Consider the following 25049-nt stretch of genomic DNA (forward strand, 5'->3'; position numbering starts at 1 on the left):
ATCTGCCTCCACCACCCCCTCGGGCAGTGCATTCCAGATCCTAACCACTCGCTGTGTAAAAAAGTTTTTCCTCATGTCACCTTTGGTTCTTTTGCCAATCACCTTAAATCTATGTCCTCTGGTTCTTGACCCTTCCACCAATGGGAACAGTTTCTCTTTTTATCTATTCTGTCTCGCCCCTTCGTGATTTTGAATACCTCTATCAAATCTCCTCACAACCGTCTCTGTTCCAAGGAGAACAACCCCAGCTTCTCCAGTGTTTCCACGTAACTAAAGTCCCTCATCCCTGGAATCATTCTAGTAAATCTCTTCTGCACCCTCTCTAAGGCCTTCACATCTTTTCTAAAGTGCGGTGTGCAGAACTGGACACAATACTCCAGTTGTGGCCGAACCAGTGTTTTATAAAGGTTCATTTGATGTAGTGCTGCATTGTTAGTGGTGCTGTCTTTTGGATGAGATGTTAAACTGGGGTCCCGTTTGCTTGTTCAGGTAGAAATAAAAGATCCCATGGCACTGTTCGAAGAAGAGCAGAGGAGTGCTCCCAGTGCCCTGGCCAATATTTATCCCTCAAACAACACCATTAAAACATACTAATTGATCATTTATCTCATTTATTGTTAGTGGGACCTTTGTGTGCGTAAATTGGCTTGTGCTTTTGCCTGCTTAACAATGACTACACTTCAAAAGTAATTCCTTGACTGTGAAGCGCTTTGAAATGTAAAAAGTTCGTTCTTTCTTCCATAAATAGTTAAGACAAAAATTTGTTCCAGCAAAAACTGACTTCTATTTTACACTGACTATTACGAAACAAAACAGAAACGTCAAACTGAGCTCCTCTAGATTCACGTCAATATCCTGGGGTGGGAGCTGTGCTCTTTGCTGCCTTACCTGGTGCCCTGTATCAGGGATGGGAGCTTGTGACCTGTGGAAAAGGTATTTTCCTAGAGACTTGTTGCGAGAGAGAGCAAGGTCATCTGAATCACACCTAGAGACTTTCTGGAGTCAGGAAGTTAGGAAACACTTCTACATGCAAAGGGTGGTAGAAGTTTGGAACTCTTCCACAAACAGCCATTGATGCTAGCTCAATTGTTTATTTTAAATCTGAGATTGATAGATTTTTGTTAAGCAAAGGTATTGAAGGATATGGGGCTAATGCGGGTATATGGAGTTGGGTCACAGATCAGCCATGATCTCATTGAATGGCGGAACAGGCTTGAGGGGCTAAATGGCCTACTCCTGTTCCTAAGTTCCTAGACCAAAGCACCTTGCTCTGGATTTCTGGTTTGGTTTGTGACCATCAAGGACATCTCATTTCTTGGCAGACAGTTCTCCAGATATCAAACCCAGGGCAGTTTCATGGCCTATTGGATTTATTTGTATTCAGTTATGGGCTTCCTGTACCTGCTTCCCTGGCAAGTGAACCCCCCCCCCCCCCCCGCCTTTCATCAAATGTCAGTTACATGGTGTCAGCCTTGGCTCAGTGGGTAGCACTTTCTTGCCTCTGAGTCAGAAGGTTGTGGGTTCGAGTCCCACTCCAGAGACTTGAGCACAAAATCTAGGCTAACACTCCTGGTGCAGTTCTGAGATAGTGCTGCACTGTCCGAGGTGCCGTCTTTTGGGTGAGACGTTAATCTGCCCTCTCAGGTGGACATGAAAAATTTCATGGCACTATTTTGAAGAGGAGCATGGGAGTTCTCGCCGGTGTCCTGGCCAATATTTATCGTTCATCCAACATCACTTTAAAAAAATGATGATCTGGTCATTATCACATTGCTGTTTGTGGGACCTTGCTGTGCGCAAATTGGCTGCCTGGTTTCCTATAATACAACAGTGATTACATTTCAAAAGTATTTCATTGGCTGCAAAGTGCTTTGGGATGTCCTGAGGTCGTGATAGGTGCTGTATAAATGCTTCTTTCTTTTACATTAATTCCTTTTATAAGCGAGGTTGTGCCAAGGACAGTTAACCATGCAGGTCTATGAAAAGCCAGCATCTTAATGGCAGATCAGACTTTAATGTTTGTGGGCAACTTGCATACCTTGTGACAGGAGCCTGTAGTGTTAAACTGTGAGGAGCAACATGCCCATCTGCTAGCAGACAAATTTAGCCCAACACAGCTGGTCTCTTTCTATCCTTGCCTGGAACAGCCCCGCAACAACAACAACTTGCATTTATATAGCGCCTTTAACATAGTAAAACGTCCCAAGGCGCTTCACAGGAGCAACTATCAGGCAAAATTTTGACACTGAGCCACATAAGGCGATATTAGGACAGGTGACCAAAATCTCGGTCAAAGAGTTTTAAGGAGCGTCCTAAAGGAGGAGAGAGGTGGAGAGGCGGAGAGGTTTAGGGAGGGAATTCCAGAGCTTCGAGCCTAGACAGCTGAAGGCACGGCCGCCAATGGTGGAGAGATCAAAATTGGGGATGCGCAGGAGGCCAGAACTGGAGGAGCGCAGAGATCTCAGAGGGTTGTAGGGCTGGAGGAGGTTTCAGAGATAAGGAGGGGTGAGGCCATGGAGGGATTTGAAAACAAGGATGAGAATTTTAAAACACACAGCTTATACGAGTTCATGTGTTTGGGAGTCCATACATTTGTGTCTTATCTATAACCATTAATTTCTCTGGTCTTGTGAACAGACTCCTTTGAGCATAGCACGGAGCTTGTTTGCTGTCAATGAAAATATGATCTGACAGGTATACGTGGCCCAGCTCTTTTCCATAAGGATGGTGTCACAGTGAAGCCTCACGAAGTTTTAGGAACTCGGCCACTTTCATTAAGGAGTGCTACATTGGGTCTGATGTCACCAGTAACTTTTTCAGTTTCCATCTGGAATTTCCCTTCCTCTTCTGAGAGTGAGGATAGGACAATTCTAAACCTCTTGTTTATGTTCCTGCACTAGATCGCTCACCTTCAAAGATCAATGGACTGATATCGGATGCAATGGTCTCGAGGTGACCAATGAATGTGTAATGGAGTCTAACCCTGATTCCCCTCAATACACCAGTGTCTGGGGTGATGCCATTGTTAAAACCGCTGAACCCACCCCACCCTGGATAATGAATACTTTAGCTGATTTAAATCTGACTCTTTGAGGCCGATAGATTTTCAATCATGGTTACCTCCCGAAAGATTTAAAGCTGACACAGTACTGAAAGGTGCTGCATTATTGGAGGTGCTATTGGATGAGATATAAAACCAAGGCTTAATTTGCCTGTTCAGGTGGGTGTAAAAGGACCAATATTTTAATAACAGCGGGGAGTTCTCCCAGTGTCCTGGCCAACATTTCTCTCTCAATCAGCACCACCACCAAAAAAATATTAGCCAGTCATGCGTCTCAGTTGTAGTTTGTGGAACTTTGCTGTGCCCAACTTGGCTGCCACATTTGCCTAGATACTAACAATGACTACACTTCAAAAGTAATAGGTTGGATGTGAAGTGCTTTCAGACGCTGAAGGGGAATTTCAACCTGTTCAGATCTGGCACTACTATACCCAGTATAGTGCGCAAGAGAAGGTGACTGGACAACTTCAAGAGATTTGCGGTCATTAATTTCCTTCGATTGCTCAATTTGATGCTTCTTGGACTTCTTAAAAATTCATTTTCAGGATGTGGGCATCGCTGACAAGGCCGGCAATTATTGCCTATCTCCAGTAGCCCTGAGAAGGTGGTGGTGGACTTTCCCCTTGACCCGCTGCAGTCAGTGTGGTATTCTTTGTAGTGGATTGATAGAACTGAGTGACTTGCTAGGCCACCTCAGAGGGCAGTTAAAAGTCAACCATGTTGATGTGGGGACTGGAGTCACATGTAGGCCAGACCGGGTAAGAACGGCAGGTTCCCTTCCCTAAAGGACATCGGATCAGTTGGGTTTTTATGACAATCCAACAGATTCATGTTTACTGAAATTCAACACTTGTACTGAGAAGGTAAAGGGGAGATTTGATAGAGGTGTTCAAAATCATGATGGGTTTTGATAGAGTAGATAAGGAGAAACTGTTTCCACTGGCAGAAGGGTCAGTAACCAGAGGACACAGATTTAAGGTGATTGGTAAAAGAACCAGAGGCGACATGAAGATTTTTTTTTACGCGGCGAGTTATGATGATCTGGAATGCACTGCCTGATAGGGTGGTGGAAGCAAATTCAATAGTGACTTTCAAAAGGGAATTGGATAAATACTTGAAGTGGAAAAATTTGCAGGGTTATAGGGAAAGTGCAAGGGAATGGGATTACCTGGATAGCTCTTTCAAAGAGCCGGCACAGGCACGATGGGGTGAATGGCCTCCTTCTACGCTGTGTCATTCTATGATTCTATGATATCAGCTTTTCATTTCCAGGCTTTTTTTTCAAAATTCAGTTCAAATTCTTAAAACTGCCATGGTGGGATTTGAATTTAAGTTCTCTGGATTATTAGTCTATTTTTACTAGCCTAGTAACATAACCAGTCCACTACCGTACCCATTTGCCTTGGAAACATTAGCAGGATTCACAAAAGTCATAGCAACCATCAAATATAACGTACAGTGACTGGCAGAGACAATGACTTGTGCAAACGTAGCAAATCAGGACTCGCCAAGAATGCGATCTCTTCAAATGATTGTTTTAAGATACTAAGGATGGAAAACTCACAGGCAGGTCACAAGACCTTTACTACCTTGATGTACAATTCCTAAACTTGGCATTTGCCATCAAATGACTGTAAGAAAGAAGGAAGTAATTGCATTTATATAGCGCCTTTCACGACCTCAGGACTTTTGAAGTGTAGTCACTGTTGCAATGTAGGAAACATTACTAGTTCCCCAAACAGAGAAACAACTCAAAAATATTAAGATCAGAAGTCAGGAAATTAAATACCCCACCCCCACTAGTTGATCTGGTCAAGGGCACTGGCCCAGAAGGTAGCACATTGTCACTGGAGTAAGCTCCCGAACTTAGTGCAGCTGTTTAGACTGTCTAAGAGTTTTGGAAAGATATTCAGTGATTCCCATCCACAAAGATAGCCTGCAGATATCCTGATCATGCTCATCCTAAACCAGTATCACTGCTGCCAGCGCATGAAACATCATGGAAAAGTTGCTGAATCAAATCGATTCAGGAGAACTGGGAACAATGTGGAAACGCCAACTCAATCAGGGTTCCAGCCCGGCCTTATTGCTGGTTCATTTCTACTTCTATTGGACATACTCACTAATTAAAGGACGATCACACTGGTTACAAGTCATGCTTTGGTGGTTCAGTGGGTAGCACTCTCACCTCCGAGTCAGAAGTTCATGGGTTTAATTCCCACTCCAGAGACTTCAGTGCATAATGCTAGGCTGGCACTCCCAGTGCAGTACTTAGGGAGTTCTGCACTGTCGGAGGTGCCGACTTTCGGATGAGATGTTAAACCGAGGCCCCGTCTGCCCTCTCAGCTGGACCTAAAAGATCCCATGGCCACTATTTTGAAGAACTGGGGAGTTCTCCCTGGTGTCCTGGCCAATATTTATCCTTCAACCAACATCACTAAAAAAAAAATGATCTGGTCGTTATCACGTTGCTGTTTGTGGGACCTTGCTGTGTGCGCAAACTGGCTGTCGCGTTTCCTACATTACGACAGACTTCAAAAAGTACTTCATTGGCTGTAAAGCACTTTGGGATATCCTGAGGTTGTGAAATGCTACAGAAATGCAAGTCATGCTTTGGTAACGTCTGATACTGTACTTGTAAAAACAGGGAACATGACATTTACACAACAGCAACATTTCCTCTGCGTCAGTTAACTGGGTCCTAAACTGGTGGACAAATCCTACTGTCCTTCAGGGAAGTGTATTTCATTTACAGCTCTTCCTTTCTCCCTCCGCTCCCTCGTGCTGGGGCATGGTTCATTGGGTACCCTTGTTGCCTTCTTGCACAAAGCCCAAGGCGGTCATTCTGCCACACCAGCTGAACTGAAGTACCCGGGGTTCGAAGCTGCAACCTTCCTGGCCAGCGAGAGCTCAGCTCTGCACTTACAAAAACTGAGCAAATCGGAGGGGATTGGGGCGGGAGGGAAGAGCTCATCCCAGCCTTTGTTAATCAGCTGGCTGATCGTGGAGAATCAAAGATCAACATGCTTCTGTGTACGTTTGGTAAACTTTGACCCCCCCCTCCCCAACCCGCACTCATCCCAAACGCTTTGTCGCAAGCACGCATCAAGCAACAAGGACTCTCAGATTCCATCTGGGAGAACTGAGTTCCCAAAGTGCCCATCACATTAGCTCTTTAGTGTCATGGACTGTGCCCCTGTGGGACGCCTCACCATCTGAGCACCTCATGACTAATGATTGTCTGAAAGCAGTACAAACATGGAAGACACAGCAGTACACAGGCAGCTCAAACGCCTTCATTGCTTTTTACGGTGGTCTGCATTGCTCCATGATATTTTAAAAAAAAAGAGAAGCCTTTGCTAGGGCTTACTGAAACCCATAAAAGCAGGCCAACCGCGGTTACCTCTTCAATGGTAACAACACAGATGGAAATCCAGCTAATCGCAGGAGAACAATACTTGGGTGAGTGCACATGGGGCGTGGGAGGGGAAGGGGAGGGAGTCATGTGAAGTGATGCACTCTTAAAGGGACAGCCTGCCTAAAGAACATCGTCCACAGAATTTGCTGTCTCTGGATCATTAGTCGCACTATGTGGAGGTGAACAAAAGCAGAGGAATGCTAATTGGCTAAACTACCATTAAGCCCATTGTCCCCTCTTCAGCAACAGGTTGCACGGTGCTGGTTAGAACTAGTGCTATTTGGAAGGTCATTCTCGAGCTTGGACGCCGTTATTCACAGCAACAAAGTCAGTCACGCTTGTCAAATTACATGGATTACATGTTTGGATTTTATTTTACAAAGAAAGACTTGCATTTATATAGCGACTTTCACAACCTCAGTACATCCCTAAGTGCTTTACAGCCAATTAAGTACTTTTGAAGTGTAGTCACTGTTGTTGTAATATAGGAAACAAGGCAGCTCTGTGTCAGATTAAGCTCCTGTGAAGAGCCTTGGGACGTTTTACTATGTTGAAGGCGCTATATAAATGCAAGTTGTAGTTGATAGGCTTGCAATGAATATGAATTGTAACAGTAAAATAGCACCTCCTCACGGTGAGGTGGTTGAAGCTGGGAGTTGCTCTTCTGAAACCACGTCCCGCCATGCAGGACCCCAAGTGTTGGTGCTCCAATCAGCTGCACTCTCAGGCTATCATTTTCTTTTTATTTTGCTTGCTTCAAGGCTTTCACTCTCAAAACGTCGCCTCGTTGGAGCATCCCCACTGGCTCAGTGTGGAATTGAAGCACACAGACTAGAAAGGTCCAAGGTTTGATCTCTGGTCGGCTGGGGCTGGACGCTGGAAGAGGTCGTACAGCTGGCCTCAGCAACCCTCAGAGTTCCCACCCAAGTCACGCTCCATCCCGACTTGGACACATAGCGGCCGTTCCTTCATCGTCACTGGGTCAAAACCCTAGAACTCCCAGCACTGTGGGAGTACCATCCCCATGTGGACTGCAACGGTTCAAGAAGGGCAATTAGGGATGGGAAATAAATGCCGGCCTTGCCAGTAACGCCCGCATCCTGAGAACAAATATAAAAAAAAACCCTGGACTGGGGAAGGAGGATGAATATCTGGCAGGGTTCCTGCTTCCGACAATTATTCAGTGATCTCTGCCGGAAGGCGCAAACTAGTTGACATTGGAAGAGGGTGGGTTTGGGTGTAACCCCCATGGTAGAATAGCTGGCCATTACTCACTATTGGGGCTCGCACATAAAAATAAGTATTTGGGCAAGGTGCCTGAGGGTTATGGAGGGGAGGGGGGTGCTCTGTAGAACTGTATGCCAAATTGAGTTAGCACCATCAGCAGAGCAGGAACTAAATTTTTTTTTATAAATATTGCTACTCACGAAACTAATTGCAATGCTTAATGCATGAATAATGCATCTGACTGACGCCTAATGCATGCTTGTGTGCACTGCCCCAGGTGACGTGAGCTGGCAGGGGCCATATAAATCTTTTAAAACTGCCAGTTTGTTTTTTTTTGTAATATCAGAAGAGGGTCTAAACATTAATTTGTTTTAATATCAAATTCTAAGCCCCTAACATTATACATACTGCAATAATGGTAATAAATTCAGCTCAACCCTGCTTCCTTCAGGTGCACTATGCAGTGGTGAGCATCGGTGTTGCACATAATTAGGAATGAACCTTGACGGTTTATAATTTAAGACTGAATGTTCTTTCGGTCACCATGGTAACACATCTGAACAAGGCACAACAATGTGTTTAGGTGTTGAACGCTTATATCTCAGAACGATCATGCAAACCTCCGCTGTAGTAAACAAAACAAGCCCGCTCCTACTTCTGAATGAGGTTTTTCGCAGCACTGCAAATGATGACTCTCGTATATATTCCAAGTCCGATGGTGACTCATCGCGTTTATCAAAGACAAATTCTGGATTAGAAAGCATGACACGTCAATCATTGAAGGGTTGTCTATATCGGCAGCTAATTTCAGGAGACAGGACACCAGTGACCTTTCACTTCAAGGCTCTCGGTGCGAAACCAGCCCAGACCATTAAGAACAAAGTTGTTTTCTCCTCAATGTATATTTGGGGTTTTAAGCCAAATATACTTTAGCTGGCATTGGGAGGACCATGTGTCTTTTTGTCAGATTTTCCATCTCAGGTTGGTATTGCTAGCACTTCGTGTTTCAATTGCAACTGTTGTCACCATTTGGGAATTTTGAATATATTTTCTACAGTTTCCACTGGCAGGAGGGTCGGTAACCAGGTTTAAGATAATTGGCAAAAGAGCCAGAGGGGAGATGAGGAGAATTTTTTTTTTTACGCAGCGAGTTGTTATGATGTGGAATGCGCTGCCTGAAAGGGTGGTGGAAGCAGATTCAATAGTAACTTTCAAAAAGGAATTGAATAAATACTTGAAAGGAAAAATTATCAGTTCAACGGGGAAAGAGCGGGGATTGGGACTAATTGGATAGCTCTTTCAAAGAGCAGGCACATACATATATATCACATTATTTCCTTTTATTAATCAACCGTCTCGTCTCTGACTCAGAATGTTGTGGGTCGAGTCCCACTCCAGGACTTGTGTGCATAATCCAGGCTGACACTCCAGTGCAGTGCCAAAGTCTCTTCTGCCTGTTCAGGTGGACGTTAATAGATCGTTTGGGGCTATTCGATGAATAAGAACACGGAGCTCTCCCTGTGCCCTGGCTAACATTCTTCCCTCAACCAACAGATTAACTGGTCATGCAGCCATGGCTCAGTTGGTAGCACTCTCACCTCTGAGTCTAATTATACCCTGAAGCCTAAGATTATTTCAAAAAGCGGGAAAGGTTTTCACCCATTTTGTGTCTGTGCTTGTTGAAACCAGCGGTCGGCACGGTTAGTTCAGTTGCCTGAAACACAGCCTCCTAATTCAGAATGATACCGGGGGGTTAAAAGTTTAAATTATGAGAACGTGGCTTGTATTCCCTCGAGTTTAGAACATAAGAACATAAGAAATAGGAGCAGGAGTAGGCCAATCGGCCCCTCGAGTCTGCTCCGCCATTCAATAAGATCATGGCTGATCTGATCCGAACCTCAAATCTAAATTCATGTCCAATTTCCTGCTCGCTCCCCGTAACCCCTAATTCCCTTTACTTCTAGGAAACTGTCTATTTCTGTTATAAATTTATTTAATGATGTAGCTTCCACAGCTTCCTGGGGCAGCAAATTCCACAGACCTACTACCCTCTGAGTGAAGAAGTTTCTCCTCATCTCAGTTTTGAAAGAGCAGCCCCTTATTCTAAGATTATGCCCCCTAGTTCTAGTTTCACCCATCCTTGGGAACATCCTTACCGCATCCACCCGATCAAGCCCCTTCACAATCTTATATGTTTCAATAAGATCGCCTCTCAGAAGGTTGAGGAGTGATCTGATCGCGGTGTTTAAAATTATAAAAGGATTCGATAGGGTAGATAGAGAGAAACTATCTCCTCTAGGGGAATCCAGAACAAAGGGGCACAACCTTAAAATTAGAGCTAAGCCGTTGCTCAGGGAGAGTGGCACTCATTAGCAAGAAGGAACTTGCATTTATATAGCGTCTTTCACAACCTCAGGGCGCCCCAAAGCGCTTTACAGCCATTTAAGTACTTTTTGAAGAGCAGTCACTGTTGTAATGTAGGAAACACGGCAGCCAATTTGCGCACAGCAAGATCCCACAAACAGCAATGAGGCAATGACCAGATAAATGTTTTAGCTGTCAGTTGTGGGATTGATATTGGCTAGGACACCAGGGAGAACTCGCCTGCACTTCCACGAAATAGTGCCCTGAGATCTTTTACATCCAGCTGAGAGAGCAGGTGGGGCTTTGGTTTAACGTCTCGTCCGAAAGACGGCACCTCCGCCAGTACTGCACAGGGAGTGTCAACCCAGATTTTGTGTTCAGGTCTCTGGAATGGGATTTGAACACACAACCTTCTGACTCAGAGGCAAGAGTGCTGCCCACTAAAGCTGTACTATCTCCAGTGAAACTAACGGGTACTCCAGTAGGTATATGGGGCTCCCCTACAATGGCCTTGATCTTCTGCCCTTGGGCTCTTTTTTCCTCTGTCTCTTGAGCAATCTCATCCTTCCCTGCAAAAATAACCAAAGGGTTAGGAATAATGCTGTTCAAGATTAGAGAACATTCTCCCGGGGTCTAGTTTATTTTACTTGTACAGATATAAAAGGTCCAATGGCCTCAGCCAAATATTTTACCGTTCCCCCAGGTATGATAGTGATCCCAGACAGTGGGGGCCAAGAGTGGATAGGCATGATTCATGCCACACTATGCACATATGTGGGAAAGTACAGTACTTCCTGCACTCTGCTGCACAAACAGAACCATGGCTGGAACCAAACAGGTACAGCCAAAGTAACTCGGCTGGGAGGGGGCGGGGTTGCCAATCAACTCTTCCGCTGCAGTGATTGGAGCCAAGAGCTTGATTGATGTTTCCATGCCGTACATGATTGGTGGCTTGCGCTGTCAATCACCGACTGCATGACTCACACAGAGACACCAGGAGGAGACCACTGAATAATTTGGGAGGCTGAACCGAGGAGGAGCACGGCTCCAACAGTTTACTGGCAACTCGGCAGTGTTCCCGGAGCCAATGGAAATTTCAACTAGAGCCAGTCCATTTACTCCAGTTACTGCCCCCCCGCCCCTTCAACCATACACTACTTTAATTATAAACAGGAAACTCCCTAACTGTACTACACAATTATTACACTATGGGGCGAGAGCAACCCAGCACAGTGCATAAAAGGAGAGGCTCCGTCGCCAATTCGCCAGAACATTTCAACCTGCATAAAGAGGCTTGCAAGCCAAAACTTCACGTTTCAAGACATTTGAAGCCCTGGTTAATGTAACCCTGTTTTTCTACTGCAACGGCAACGGGCAAGGATCCTGACAGAAGGCAGGCAGCTAGTCTTTAGCACATGTCACCGAATCACAACTCTGGAGCCCCTGCAGGTAGATTATTGGAACTTACTTTTAACAGCTCGTCCCAAGTTACCGTAAACAGTTTAATACAACTGAGTGTCTTGCTCGGCCCACTTCAGAGGGCAGTTAAGGGTCAACCACGTTGGTGTGGGACTGAGGGGGTCACATATAGGCCAGACCGGGTAACGACGGCAGGTTTCCTTCCCTAAAGGACATTCGTGAACCAGTTGGATTTTTAACGACAATCCGACAGCTTAGTGGTCAGTTTTACTGGTACCACTCATTCCTGGTGCTATTATAGCAAATCTACGCTGAATCCTTTCCACGGTTCTAAAATCGGTATAATAGGATGCCCAAAACTGCAGGCAATAAATACTTCAACTTTAGTCCAAGCAATGCCATGTACAAATTCAATATCATTTCCTTGCTTTTATATTCAATGCCCTATGTATAAATTCAGAATTCCATTTTCCTTTTGTATCTGCTTTCCCACCTTTAATAAGTGCGTGTCAGCTGTGGCTCAGTTGGTAGCACCCTCACCTCGGAGTCAGAATGTTGTGGGTTCAATTCCCACTTCAGAGATGTGAGCACATAATCTAGGCTGACACTCCACTGACAGCTCTGAGGGAGTGCTGCATTGTCGGAGGTGCCACCTTTCGGATGAGATGTTAAAACGAGGCCCCCGTCTGACCTCTCAGGTGGACAAAAAAGACCGTACGATTTCAAAGAAAGAGCTGGGAAGTTCTCCTGGTGTCCTCCGACAGTACAGCACTCCCTCAGTACCGCACTGGGAGTGTCAGTCTAGATTTTGTGCTCAAGTCTGTGGAGTGGGACTCGTACCCGCGACCTTCCAACTCAGAGGTGAGAGCGCTACACGTGGAGTGATTGGAACGAGGGTGAGAATTTTAAAACGGAGGCGCTGCTGGACCGGGAGCCAATGTAGGTCAACAAACACAAGTGGTGATGGGTGAACGGGACTTGGGTTTAAAACAAAAACAAGGTTTCCACTCAGGGATTGCCAGCAAAGGAGAACAGGCAGATTGTCTACTGTGTACAACAGCACACTCACTCTCTCATTGCTTCTGCAAGGGAAGTAATTTCCTGGGGGACACCTGTTGCTCCTATTACTGTATCTGCACTCACTGTTTCAAGTGCTGTGTAATGGGCTAATTACGGCGTTCACTGTGTTTGTTGCTTGCTACACAATCAAAGGGGATCAAGCCAGGCGGCTGAGTAAAAGCCACACCCCTCTGCCTCACAAAAGCCATCTGTATGTTAGGTAATTTTCTCTTCTCTCGGGGGCCAATTATAAACCATAGGGGAAAAATGCAAGAGTTAACTGAATGTAATTGAACAACTGAGAGAACAAAGCACAGCGAGCGAGCGAGAGAGAGAAAGCAGGAGACACACAAAATGTGAGCGAGAGAGAGAGATAGAGAGCGCAAGCAACAGAGGAACTAGAGGTGACTTTTCAACAAAAGCAAAATACTGCGGATGCTGGAAATCTGAAATAAAAACAGAAAATGCTGGAAACACTCAGCAGGTCAGGCAGCATCTGTGGAGAGGGAGAAACAGAGTTAATGTCTCAGGTCGATGACCTTTCATCAGAACTGGAAGTTAGAGACTGAACAGTTTATAAGCAAGTGGGGGAGGCGGAGAGCCAAAGGGAAGGTCTGTGATAGGGTGGAGGGCAGGAGTGATTAAATGACAAAAGGGATGATGGTGCAAGGCAAACGGGAGGTGACATTTTCTGCTTTGGCTCTTCCCGTGAGGAACTGCACTCACAATGAACATGTATCGGGGAAACCGTGCTGCTCCCTCCCATGGATTTATGTCCATTAATTTTGACGGATGAAAAATCACAGCGTGATTGCTCGAGGCAATTTACTGATATGCACTCCGATGAGCACAGTTCCACACGGGGAGAGCTGAGGCGGAAAATCTCACCGTACGCAGGTAGGGAAGGTTTTGGAAAACACAGTTTCCGCATAAAGGGATGTGCTGAGACTTGAAAAATGTCAATGCAAAATGATATCGCAGCATTACTGAAACGTTCGGTTTAATGCTTTCAAATTGTTTTCGCTTTTATTTGGATGAGTTTTTTTATCTGTGGGTGAAGGTTCCAATTACGCAGTATGTCAATTTGCAAGCTTAACAAATTCATACGATCTTTGCTTAACAAAACCTTAACAAGGCTTACAGCCGTGTTAATGACTCTGTAAAGAAAAGACAGAAATGTCGGTGAGCTCCTGCCTGAGGTGCTTCATCCGCCAGAGGTAAACTCCCATAGTGGGTTTAGTGAATTCATCCAGTGAGTAGCTGAGGCACTAAGACCAGGAAGATCCCATGATCACTCTTGGTCCCTCATCGCTGCTTTTTTTACCTCTAGACTCGACTATTCCAATGCTCTCCTGGCTGGCCTTCCACCTCCTACACTCCATACACTTGAGCTCATCCAAAACTCTGCTGCCCGTATCCTAACTTGCACCAAGTCCCGTTCACCCATCACCCCCGTGCTTGCTGATCTACACTGGCTCCTGGTCCGGCAATGCCTCAGTTTTAAAATTCTCTCACTCGTGTTCAAATCCCTCCAGGGCTTCACCCCTCCCTATCTCTGCAGGCATTGTTCTATGTTTTTTAAATGCGAAGGATTCGAAAATATCATTTCCACCATCCGCCCGACGAAGGAGGAAGCCTCCGAAAGCTTGTGGAATTTAATTTAAAATAAATTTGTTGGACTATAACTTGGTGTTGTAAAATTGTTTACAGTTGTCAACCCCAGTCCATCACCGGCATCTCCACATCATATCTCTGTAGCCTCCTCCAACCCCACAACCCTCCCAGAACTCTGCGTTCTTCCAACTCTGGCGTCTTTTGCATCCCCCACTTCCTTCACCCCACCATTGGGGGCCATGCCTTCAACCAGCTCTCACCACCTCTCTCTCCTCCTTTAAGACACTCCTTAAAACCTACCTCTTTGACCAAGCCTGTCCTAATGTCTCCTTCTATGGCTCGATGACAATTTTTGTCTGATTACGCTCCTGTTAAGTGACTTGGGAAGTTTTACTACATTAAGGGCACTATTATAAATGTAAGTCGTTGTTGCTGTTGTTTCCAATTGTGCCGTGGGATCTTTTACATCCACCTGAAAGGGCAGACGGGGCCTCGGCTTAACATCTCATCTGAAACACAGCACCCCTGACAGTGCAGCGCTGCGTCAGTACTGCCCTCTCAGGTGGATATAAAAGATCCCAAGGCACTATTTCGAAGAAGAGCAGGGGAGTTCTCCCTGGTGTCCTGGCCAATATTTATCCCTCAACCAACATCATTAAAAAAGCAGATTATCTGGTCATGATCACATTGCTGTTTGTGGGAACTTGCTGTGCGTAAATTGGCCGCCGTGTTTTCCTGCATTACAACAGTGACTGCACTTAAAAAAAAGTAATTCGTCGGCTGTAAAGCGTTTTGGGACGTCCTGAGGTTGTGAAAGGTGCTGTATAAATGCAAGTCCTTCCTTCCTTTCTTTAATAATGATTTAAGGCCCATGACATTCCGCCTACGGTCACTGCCTCGCTCGCAGCCTGCACTTCCCCTCTGGAGTCAGCCGCGGTGGGTGATTGGGACTCCTGCTCCCTCCCCAAATTTCTGCCAAGTGAATCTTTGCAAAGATTCCTCCCACCCCCCCCACCCGCCTCAGCTGATCCCACTGATTCCGGATATCCGACTCCAGTGCTGCTTCATACATGAATCTGCTGCTTTAATTTTTTCACATTCCTTTTTGACGGATGCACAGTGACACTTGGCCAGCTGGGGGTTTTGGAGCACAGTGCCAAGCAAATCACCTTTATGTTTCAGTGCCTCCATGGCAACCGCTTCGGCCAGTGAGGCACTTTACTGTAAGTCACCACGTCAGGACTTGAATCCTCCAGCGACAGTGTAGAGCTGCCGTCCATTTATACTGCTGCGTGCAAAGCTCACATCCATTATTGATTGCCGAGCACGGCGCTCAGATGTCCTGGGTCCACATGTTCCAGTCGTGAAACAGAATACTGGGGTTGAGTTTCCGCTCGTTTATGGCAGTAATATCAGTACAATCTGGGCAAAAATCGGCTGAACCGACGCAAAAAGATCGGGGAATTCTAAACGTGAGTTACGCCCCAATATCACGATCTTTTACACCTGTTTTAAGATTCAATTTGCCCGAATCAGGCCCCACCCACAGAGCTGGCCACGCCCCCAGGTCGATATTGCGAGATTCCACTGATTGTGCTGGTTTGGGGTGCTCTTCAAATTGGGCTCATTTTCTTAAGCGCACGGGCATTAGTAGGCATATTTTAAAAGATTTTTCATATCAAAAAATAATGAATTTACTAAGTAGCTGACTAGTGTACACCAATGAAACAAATAAATGGTTCAGTATAGTTTTTTAAAGTCATTTCAGTGATTTTAAATCAGGTTACTCACAGATGGAGGTTTGGACGCCCTTATTAAAAATGCTTAATTTTGCTGATAAACCCATTTTAGCTGCGTTCATAAAACTGCACCAGGTTACCATTCTTAAATACATCAAGGAATACTTTTTAATGGAAAGAAAAAAAAGGAATGATTACGTTCTATTACTCTGCCCGATTGCACTGGTTCTTGCAAGATTTTACGTTTGTGATTATGCAAATGAATTTAATCAGAAAAACAAACTGTAATCTAACCAGTGTAATCTCAAACACATTTTGGGCACAATTTCCCAATTGCGCCCGAAGCGGAAACTCTACCCCACCATATTTAGTACCGCAGTGAAATTCTGGCAAGAGAATTAACTCTACACGGTCAAGCTATTCCAGTTTCCATTCAAACTCCTCTGCCCCTGCGTCAGCAGTGGCTCTGTGGGTAGCGCTCTTGCCTCTGTGGGTAGCGCTCTTGCCCACTCCAGAGACTTGAGCACATCCGAAAGACGGCACCTCTGACAGTGCAGCACTCCGTTAGTACTGCCCTCTCAGGTGGACGCAAACGTTCCTAAGGCACTATTTCAAAGAACAGCAGGGCAGTTCTCCTCAGTGTCCCGGCCAATATTTATCCCTCAACCAACATCACTAAAATAGATTATCTGGACATTATCACATTGCTGTTTGTGGGACCTTGCTGTGCGCAAATTGGCTGCCGTGTTTCCTACATTACAACAGCGACTACACTTCAAAAGTACTTCACTGGCTGTAAACCGCTTTGGGACGTCCTGAGGTCGTGAAAGGCACGATATAAATGCAAGTTCGTTCTTTCTTTTCACAGGGATCATCGGGCTTGCTGAACAACAAGAGGAGCAGAGAATTAGTCGCCTTTACTAAGAATCTGTGCCACATCTCATGAAACTAATTCAAGTACCTTCCACCACTTGGGTTCGGCCTATTATACCGTTGACAAAGAGAGCAGCTTGACTGCTACAATAACAGGTTACTCTCATCTTGCTTTGATCTATTGTGCCGCTTTTTTTTCTGCATCCGATTCCCATTTTCAAAGAGACTAAAGAGGTCCTTGTTGTGTGAACCAATTCATAACCAAATTGTTCAAAACAGTGGAGATGTCTGAACAGATTGTGGATCTTAATGATATTTTTAACAGCAGCATATTCGGCTGATTTCAAGTGCTACACTTGATGCAATAAAATTTGCACTGGCTGTTTTGTCTGAAATCGCCTATAAAATACATTTCCCAGCTGAGTGGAGAGCAACTTTAGAATTAATTTATGAATTCATATTGAATCAACATGTATCAACAGCATAAATACATATATACTTTGTTAAATTTATAAATAACCAGTTGATCTCCAGGGAGGATAACTTTAAATTTGGGCGATAGTGTAAAATGTGCGATATTGAATTGTCCGTCTGTTATAGATTCATAGAATGATACAGCACAGGAGGCCATTTGGCCCATCGTGCCTGTGCCGGCTCTTTGAAAGAGCTATACAATTAGTCCCACTCCCCCCTGCTCTTTCCCCATAGCCCAACAAATGTTTCCACTTCAAGTATTTATCCAATTCCCTTTTGAAAGTTACTATTGAATCTGCTTCCACCGCCCTTTCAGGCAGTGCATTCCAGATCATAACAACTTGCTGCATAAAATTGTTTTCCTCATGTTGCCTCTGACTCTTTAGCCAATTACCTTAAATCTGTGTCCTCTGGTTATCGACCCTTCTGCCACTGGAAACAGTTTCTCCTTATTTACCCTACAAAACCTTTCATGATTTTGAACACCTCTATCAAGTCTCCTCTTAACCTTCTCTGTTCGAAGGAGAACAACCCCAGTTTCTCCAGTCTCTCCACATAACTGAAGTTCCTCATCCCTGGCACCATTCTAGTGAATCTCTTCTGCACCCTCTCGAAGGCCTTGACATCTTTCCTGATGTGTGGTGCCCAGAATTGGTCACAATACTCCAGCTGAGGCCTAACCAGTGTTTTATAAAGGTTTAGCATAACTTCCTTGCTTTTGTACTCTATGCCTCTATTTATAAAGCCAACAATCCCATATGCCTTTTTAACAGCCTTCTCAACTTATCCTGCCACCATCAAAGATTTGTGTACATACAGCTCCAGGGGTCTCTGTTCCTGCACCCCCTTTAACATAGTACCATTTAGTTTATATTGCCTCTCCTTATTCTTCCTACCAAAATAAATCACTTCACACTTCTCTGTGTTAAATTTCATCTGCCATGTGTCTGCCCATTTCATCAGTCTATGTCCTCCTGAAGACTTGATGTGGAGATGCCGGTGATGGACTGGGGTTGACAAATGTAAAGAATCTAACAACACCAGGTTATAGTCCAACAATTTTATTTGAAAATCACAAGCTTTTGGAGGCTTTCTCCTTCGTCAGGTGAATGTGGGAATCCTTGAACATTTCGCATTTATATTCAGAGAACAATACCTGGTGATTACAGATAATCTTTCCAACTGCCCGTTGTCAAGGCAATCAAAGTGTTCAGACAGAGAGGTGTTACCTACAGGACCACCGAATATACAAACGGCCAGAACACAAGACAGAGAGAGAGGGAGAAACATCCGAAAGGAAGAGAAAGACAGAGATTGACCCGTTGTATTAAAAACAGATAACCTTTATTCGCTGGTGGGGTTACGTGTAGCGTGACATGAACCCAAGATCCCGGTTGAGGCCGTCCTCATGGGTGCGGAACTTGGCTATCAATTTCTGCTTGACGATTTTGCGTTGTCGTGTGTCTCGAAGGCCGCCTTGGAGAACACTTACCCGAAGATCGGTGGCTGAATGTCCTTGACTGCTGAAGTGTTCCCCGACTGGGAGGGAACCCTCCTGTCTGGCGATTGTTGCGCGGTGTCCGTTCATCTGTTGTCGCAGTGTCTGCATGGTCTCGCCAATGTACCATGCTCCGGGGCATCCTTTCCTGCAACGTATGAGGTAGACAACATTGGCCGAGTCACAGGAGTATGAACCATGTACCTGGTGGGTGGTGACCTCTCATGTGATGGTGGTATCTGTGTCGATGATCTGGCATGTCTTGCAGAGGTTGCCGTGGCAGGGCTGTGTGGTGTCGTGGACGCTGTTCTCCTGAAAGCTGGGTAATTTGCTGCGAACGATGGTCTGTTTGAGGTTGGGTGGCTGTTTGAAGGCGAGTAGTGGAGGTGTGGGGATGGCCTTAGCGAGGTGTTCGTCGTCATCGATGACATGTTGAAGGCGTAGTTTCTCCGCTCTGGGGAAGTACTGGACGACGAAGGGTACTCTGTTGGTTGCGTCCCGTGTTAGTCTTTTGAGGAGGTCTATGCGATTTTTCGTTGTGGCCCATCGGAACTGTCGATCGACGAGTCAAGCGTCATATCCCGTTCTTACGAGGGCGTCTTTCAGCGTCTGTAGGTGTCCATCGCGTTCCTCCTCGTCTGAGCAGATCCTGTGTATTCGCAGGGCCTGTCCATAGGGGATGGCCTCTTTGACGTGGTTAGGGTGGAAGCTGGAAAAGTGGAGCATCGTGAGGTTGTCCGTGGGCTTGCGGTAGAGTGAGGTGCTGAGGTGCCCGTCTTTGATGGAGATTCGTGTGTCCAAGAAAGTAACCGAACGGGATATGACGCTCGACTCGTCGATCGACAGTTCCGACGGGCCACAGCGAAAAATCGCATAGACCTCCTCAGAAGACTAACACGGGACGCAACCAACAGAGTACCCTTCATCGTCCAGTACTTCCCCGGAGTGGAGAAACTACGCCATGTTCTCCGCAGCCTTCAACATGTCATCGATGACGACGAACACCTCGCTAAGGCCATCCCCACACCTCCACTACTCGCCTTCAAACAGCCACCCAACCTCAAACAGACCATCATTCGCAGCAAATTACCCAGCTTTCAGGAGAACAGCGTCCACGACACCACACAGCCCTGCCACGGCAACCTCTGCAAGACATGCCAGATCATTGACACAGTTACCACCATCACACGAGAGGTCACCACCCACCAGGTACATGGTTCATACTCCTGTGACTCGGCCAATGTTGTCTACCTCATACGTTGCAGGAAAGGATGCCCCGGAGCATGGTACATTGGCGAGACCATGCAGACACTGCAATAACGGATGAATGGACATCGCGCAACAATCGCCAGACCGGAGGGTTCCCTCCCAGTCGGGGAACACTTCAGCAGTCAAGGACATTCAGCCACCGATCTTCGGGTAAGCGTACTCCAAGGCGGCCTTCGAGACACACGACAATGCAAAATCATCGAGCAGAAATTGATAGCCAAGTTCCGCACCCATGAGGACGGCCTCAACTGGGATCTTGGGTTCATGTCATGCTACACGTAACCCCACCAGCGAATAAAAGTTATCTGTTTTTAATACAACGGGTCTTTCCCTTCCTTTCAGATGTTTCTCCCTCTCTCTCTCTGTCTTTTGTTCTGGCCGTTTGTATATTCGGTGGTCCTGTAGGTAACACCTCTCTGTCTGAACACTTTGATTGCCTTGACAACGGGCAGTTGGAAAGATTATCTGTAATCACCAGGTATTGTTCTCTGAATATAAATGCGAAATGTTCAAGGATTCCCACATTCACCTGATGAAGGAGAAAGCCTCCGAAAGCTTGTGATTTTCAAATAAAATTGTTGGACTATAACCTGGTGTTGTAAGATTCCTCACTCCTGAAGACTGTTACTATCCCACACTGTTTACTACATTTCCGAGTTTCAAGTCATCTGCAAACTTTGAAATTATCCCCTGTGTACCCAAGTCCAGATCATTAGTATATATCAAAGAGATCAATGGAAAGGAAAAATCGGGTGTGGTGTGTAACAGGCGGGTAATTCGATATTGCCTGTTTTACACTATCGACCAAAGTTAAAATGACTGCCCCATGAGTCAAGACCATGTGCAGTCTTCAGGTGGAATGGGGTCAGAGAGGGGGGGGGAATTGATTGGATCAGGGCATGCAGACGTAATTCCACTCGTGGGAGAGACCAAAATTAGGGGCCATAAACATAAGGCAGTCACTATTAAATCCAATGGGGGATTCAGGAGAAACTTATTCACCCAGGTAGTGGTTAGAATGTGGAATTTGCTACCACAAGGAGTAGTTGAGGCGAATAGCATGGATGCATTTAAGGGAACACATGAGGGAGAAAGGAATAGAAGGTTATGCTGATAGGGTTAGACGAAGAGGGCTGAGAGGAGGCTCATGTGGAGCATAAACACCAGCATGGACCAGTTGGGCCGAATGGCCTGTTTCTGTGCTGTACATTCCATGTAATTCAGTCCCCATTCATACATACATCCTGTCCTTATTTATATATTTCTACTGTAAATTCCCATGTGCATGTTTATAATGGAAACTGCCTATGTAAACGTGTCACACTGTAATTAGACCCCACCAACCGGGGAGATAGGAGGGTGTAATTACAGTGTGACAAGTTTATACAGGCTGTTCCCATTATAAATATGGACTTAGGAATTTATAATGAAAAGGCTGACAGGAAATGAATGCAGATGTATGGTGTTTAATATATTATGTAGACAGATTTTTCTGCTTTTAGCAAACTAAGTAGTCCAGTATAAACTATTCATGCTGTTGTCTTAGAATTGTTATTATGGTAAATTGCTTGTGCTCATTAAGATAAAAGCTGCCCAATGCTAGGTAATTCTCTACTTTCAGCACTTATTGTTAGCATCAGGCATTCCTTGTTGAGGTACAGCGCAGGGTGGATGCAGAGTAATGCTCCCTCTGCTCTGCCCAGTGATGCGCCTTAACCCGAACTTCAGAGAACATGCCGTACTGCGTCAAAATGCCATCCCATTTCCAAATTAACCATCCTTACCTCCTCTCTGAGTGAGACTGTGAATTTACGACCGAACAAATTATACTTTTGTACGATAGACCCGCACCTCCAGAAACTGAGGTGGGACGACACAAACTCACGTCATTTCGGATCCTTATAGGCAGCAGAGAGAGGAGACTTTTTCATCCTGTTAGCCCAGGCTCAGTTTCACCGAAGCGCAGGGAACGTGTATTAAACCATCACACAGGCCAGTCCATTATGATGTTATCGCAGGTATCAGTTCCATGTATTGAAGCAGGTGGTCAACAGCAGCAATAACAATGTACCCTTATTTTTTTAAATTTCCAAATATACATACCTATCCTTTTGTGTAGTGCAAAGATTGTCAGACACCAAGATGGGGAGTAGGAGAAGGGTTGGGGGAGATAACCAAAGGTGGGGTTGAACAGGAAAATCTTTAAGGAGGTTTCTTTGCAGGCACTTAGAAGGTAAGTGTTTTTATAGATAACACTTGGCCCATGTGATCTCCTGGACTGGTTTTGATTTATTTATTCATTCATGGGATGTGGGCGTCGCTGGCGAGGCCGGCATTTATTGCCCATCCCTAATTGCCCTTGAGAAGGTGGTGGTGAGCCGCCTTCTTGAACCGCTGCAGTCCATGTGGTGAAGGTTCTCCCACAGTGCTGTTAGGAAGGGAGTTCCAGGATTTTGACCCAGCGATGATGAAGGAACGGCGATATATTTCCAAGTCAGGATGGTGTGTGACTTGGAGGGGAACGTGCAGGTGGTGTTGTTCCCATGTACCTGCTGCTCATGTCCTTCTAGGTGGTAGAGGTCGCGGGTTTGGGAGGTGCTGTTGAAGAAGCCTTGGCGAGTTTTGATTGCCTGAGGGAATCGGAGAGGAATTTTCCAGATTATTTTTTCCCTTATTGGCCCTGGTTTTTTTTCCCTCTCCCAGGAGATTAGATGGCTGTGGGGTGGGGGAAGAAATGTCTGGTCAGGATGCTCCACCATCATGGTGTGTGGGCCAGGCTTGATGGTCCAGCTGGTCTTTTCCTGCCTGCCAATTTCGTATGTTCGTATGTGTCGGGGTGGAGGGATTCAGGAAGAGAATTCCAGGTGCAGGACATTCCTTTATGGAGATAATGCTTTTTATAAAAAAAAATCTTATTGACTGCAATTTCTCTGTCAATTACCAAAGCAGAAGGGCCTTGCTATCATTGCTTGCCAAGCAGAAAACGCTTCTAATTTTGGGAAGAGAAAGGAATCTCAAAGGACAAATGATTGATAGGGAAGCAGAGGCAGAGGGAGGTTTGGTCGCAGCCTTTTTAATTAGGACACTAATTAAAGGTTTGGTCGTCTTAAAATTTAACTCCTAACTCTTGGAAATTGGACACGGGAGCCTACATTTTCGGACTGGTGTTATTTTAAATGGGTTACCAGTGGCATTAAGGTAATGTGATCGTAAAATGCAGATTGGGATTTCAAACAGCCACCTGGCTTTCGAACATCACTTTGGTAGCTGGGTGAAAGTACAGTATGATGCTCACACCACATGCTCAGTCCATCCTTAAGTTACTATCCTAACTAAAAACGATGTACAAAAGAATTACAACTTTTACATTCTCGAGCTTACTTTTTTTTTGAAGGGGTTGAGGAGGAGGTTGAGGCTGTAAGGGACATATTTTTATTTGAACAGTGAGTTCTGAAGCTACGCCTTAAGTATAGAAGATTATGGGGTGATCTAATTGAGGTGTTTAAGATGATTAAAGGATTCGATAGGGTAGATGGAGAGAAACTCTTTCCTCTGGTGGGGGGAGTCCAGAACAAGGGGGAATGACCTTAAGATTAGAGCCTGGCCATTCAGGGGTGATGTCAGGAAGCACTTCCTCACACAAAGGGGAGTGGAAATCTGGAACTCTCTCCCCAAAAAAGCTTTTGAGGCTGGGGGTCAATAGAAAATTTCAAAACTGAGATTGATAGATTTTTGTTGGGTAAGGGTATTAAGGATATGGAACCAAGGCAGCTAGATGGAATCAAGATACAGATCAGCCATGATCTAAATGAATGGCGGAACAGGCTCGAGGGGCCGAATGGCCTACTCTTGTTCCTATGCTATCATATGAGGAAGTAGTTACTGAGCGGGTCAATGTGAAAGAGCCGAACACAATCATTAACCCAGGGTGCACTGGGTCATCTCAACCACATATGTTAAGATCAAAGGAACTTAACGACATAAGGAATTTTGGGAGCAGGAGACCCCCGTCATCTCCCTCACATGGGTTGGGCTCAGCAACCCCTCGACTCTCGTTCAGATGATAACATCATCACAATTCACTCTCGAAAACAAAACTCTCCAACAGAAATAATTACTGAAAAAAAGAAGAGGAGTGTTGAAGTTAATCCATCGTTCTGTGCAGGGTGTACCGATGGTGAAACTTGCTCCTTTCGTGCCAGTTTCTTTTCCTCACTTTCCAAAGGCATTAACTCCTTCCCGGGGTAGAGTTCCACATGCCTTTGTTGCCCTCCGGTGCCTCACTTAAGTGACCATTACTCACACCTACACCACAACGGTGAGCTGTTCAACCACAGGGAACAGCGCAACCGAGCCCAACTCTGTCCCCACGTTACGTGTACACTTACAGCAGGAATTGCTGAATCGCTATCCGATATACGAATTCCGGCTGACTGTCTCATCTCCAACTGAGGGGCACTGAAGCCATTTGTAGCTCTCCTACTGCTGCCCTGGCATAGAGCAGGTAACTGGAAAATGTGAGGTTATGCACTTTGGCAGGAAAAATCGGAGAGCAAATTATTATCTTAATGGCGAGCAATTGGAAAGTACTGCAGTACAAAGGGATCTGGGGGTCCGAGTGCAAGAAAATCAAAAAGTTAGTATGCAGGTGCAGCAGGTGATCAAGAAGGCCAACGGAATGTTGGCTTTTATTGCTAGGGGGATAGAATATAAAAACAGGGAGGTATTGCTGCAGTTATATAAGGTATTGGTGAGACCGCACCTGGAATACTGCATACAGTTTTGGTCTCCATACTTAAGAAAAGACATACTTGCTCTCGAGGCAATACAAAGAAGGTTCACTCGGTTAATCCCGGGGATGAGGGGGTGAACATATGAGGAGAGGTTGAATAGATTGGGACTCTACTCATTGGAGTTCAGAAGAATGAGAGGCGATCTTATTGAAACATATAAGATTGTGAAGGGGCTTGATCGGGTGGATGCGGTAAGGATGTTCCCAAGGATGGGTGAAACTAGAACTAGGGGGCATAATCT

The 25049-nt window shown here is 45.4% G+C and overlaps 1 protein-coding gene across 4 annotated transcripts in view; it reads right to left on the minus strand.

Annotated features, from left to right (window-relative positions):
- The window catches only part of efcab11 (EF-hand calcium binding domain 11), a 114201-nt gene that overhangs the window by 19816 nt on the left and 69336 nt on the right, over positions 1-25049 (minus strand). Inside the window, exon 6 of one of the 4 annotated variants that reach the window (XM_067992063.1) lies at positions 6831-7510. The exons of 2 other annotated variants lie outside the window; for them this stretch is intronic. In XM_067992063.1, coding sequence (XP_067848164.1) covers positions 7462-7510 — 49 coding nt within the window. In that variant the 3' untranslated portion in view covers positions 6831-7461. Of the gene's footprint in view, positions 1-6830; positions 10640-25049 lie in introns of those variants that run through there. One more of the 4 variants, XM_067992064.1, reaches the window with a different exon arrangement.

This window comes from Heptranchias perlo, chromosome 10 (genome assembly GCF_035084215.1).
Source record: "Heptranchias perlo isolate sHepPer1 chromosome 10, sHepPer1.hap1, whole genome shotgun sequence".
In the NCBI taxonomy this organism is placed as follows: domain Eukaryota; kingdom Metazoa; phylum Chordata; class Chondrichthyes; order Hexanchiformes; family Hexanchidae; genus Heptranchias; species Heptranchias perlo.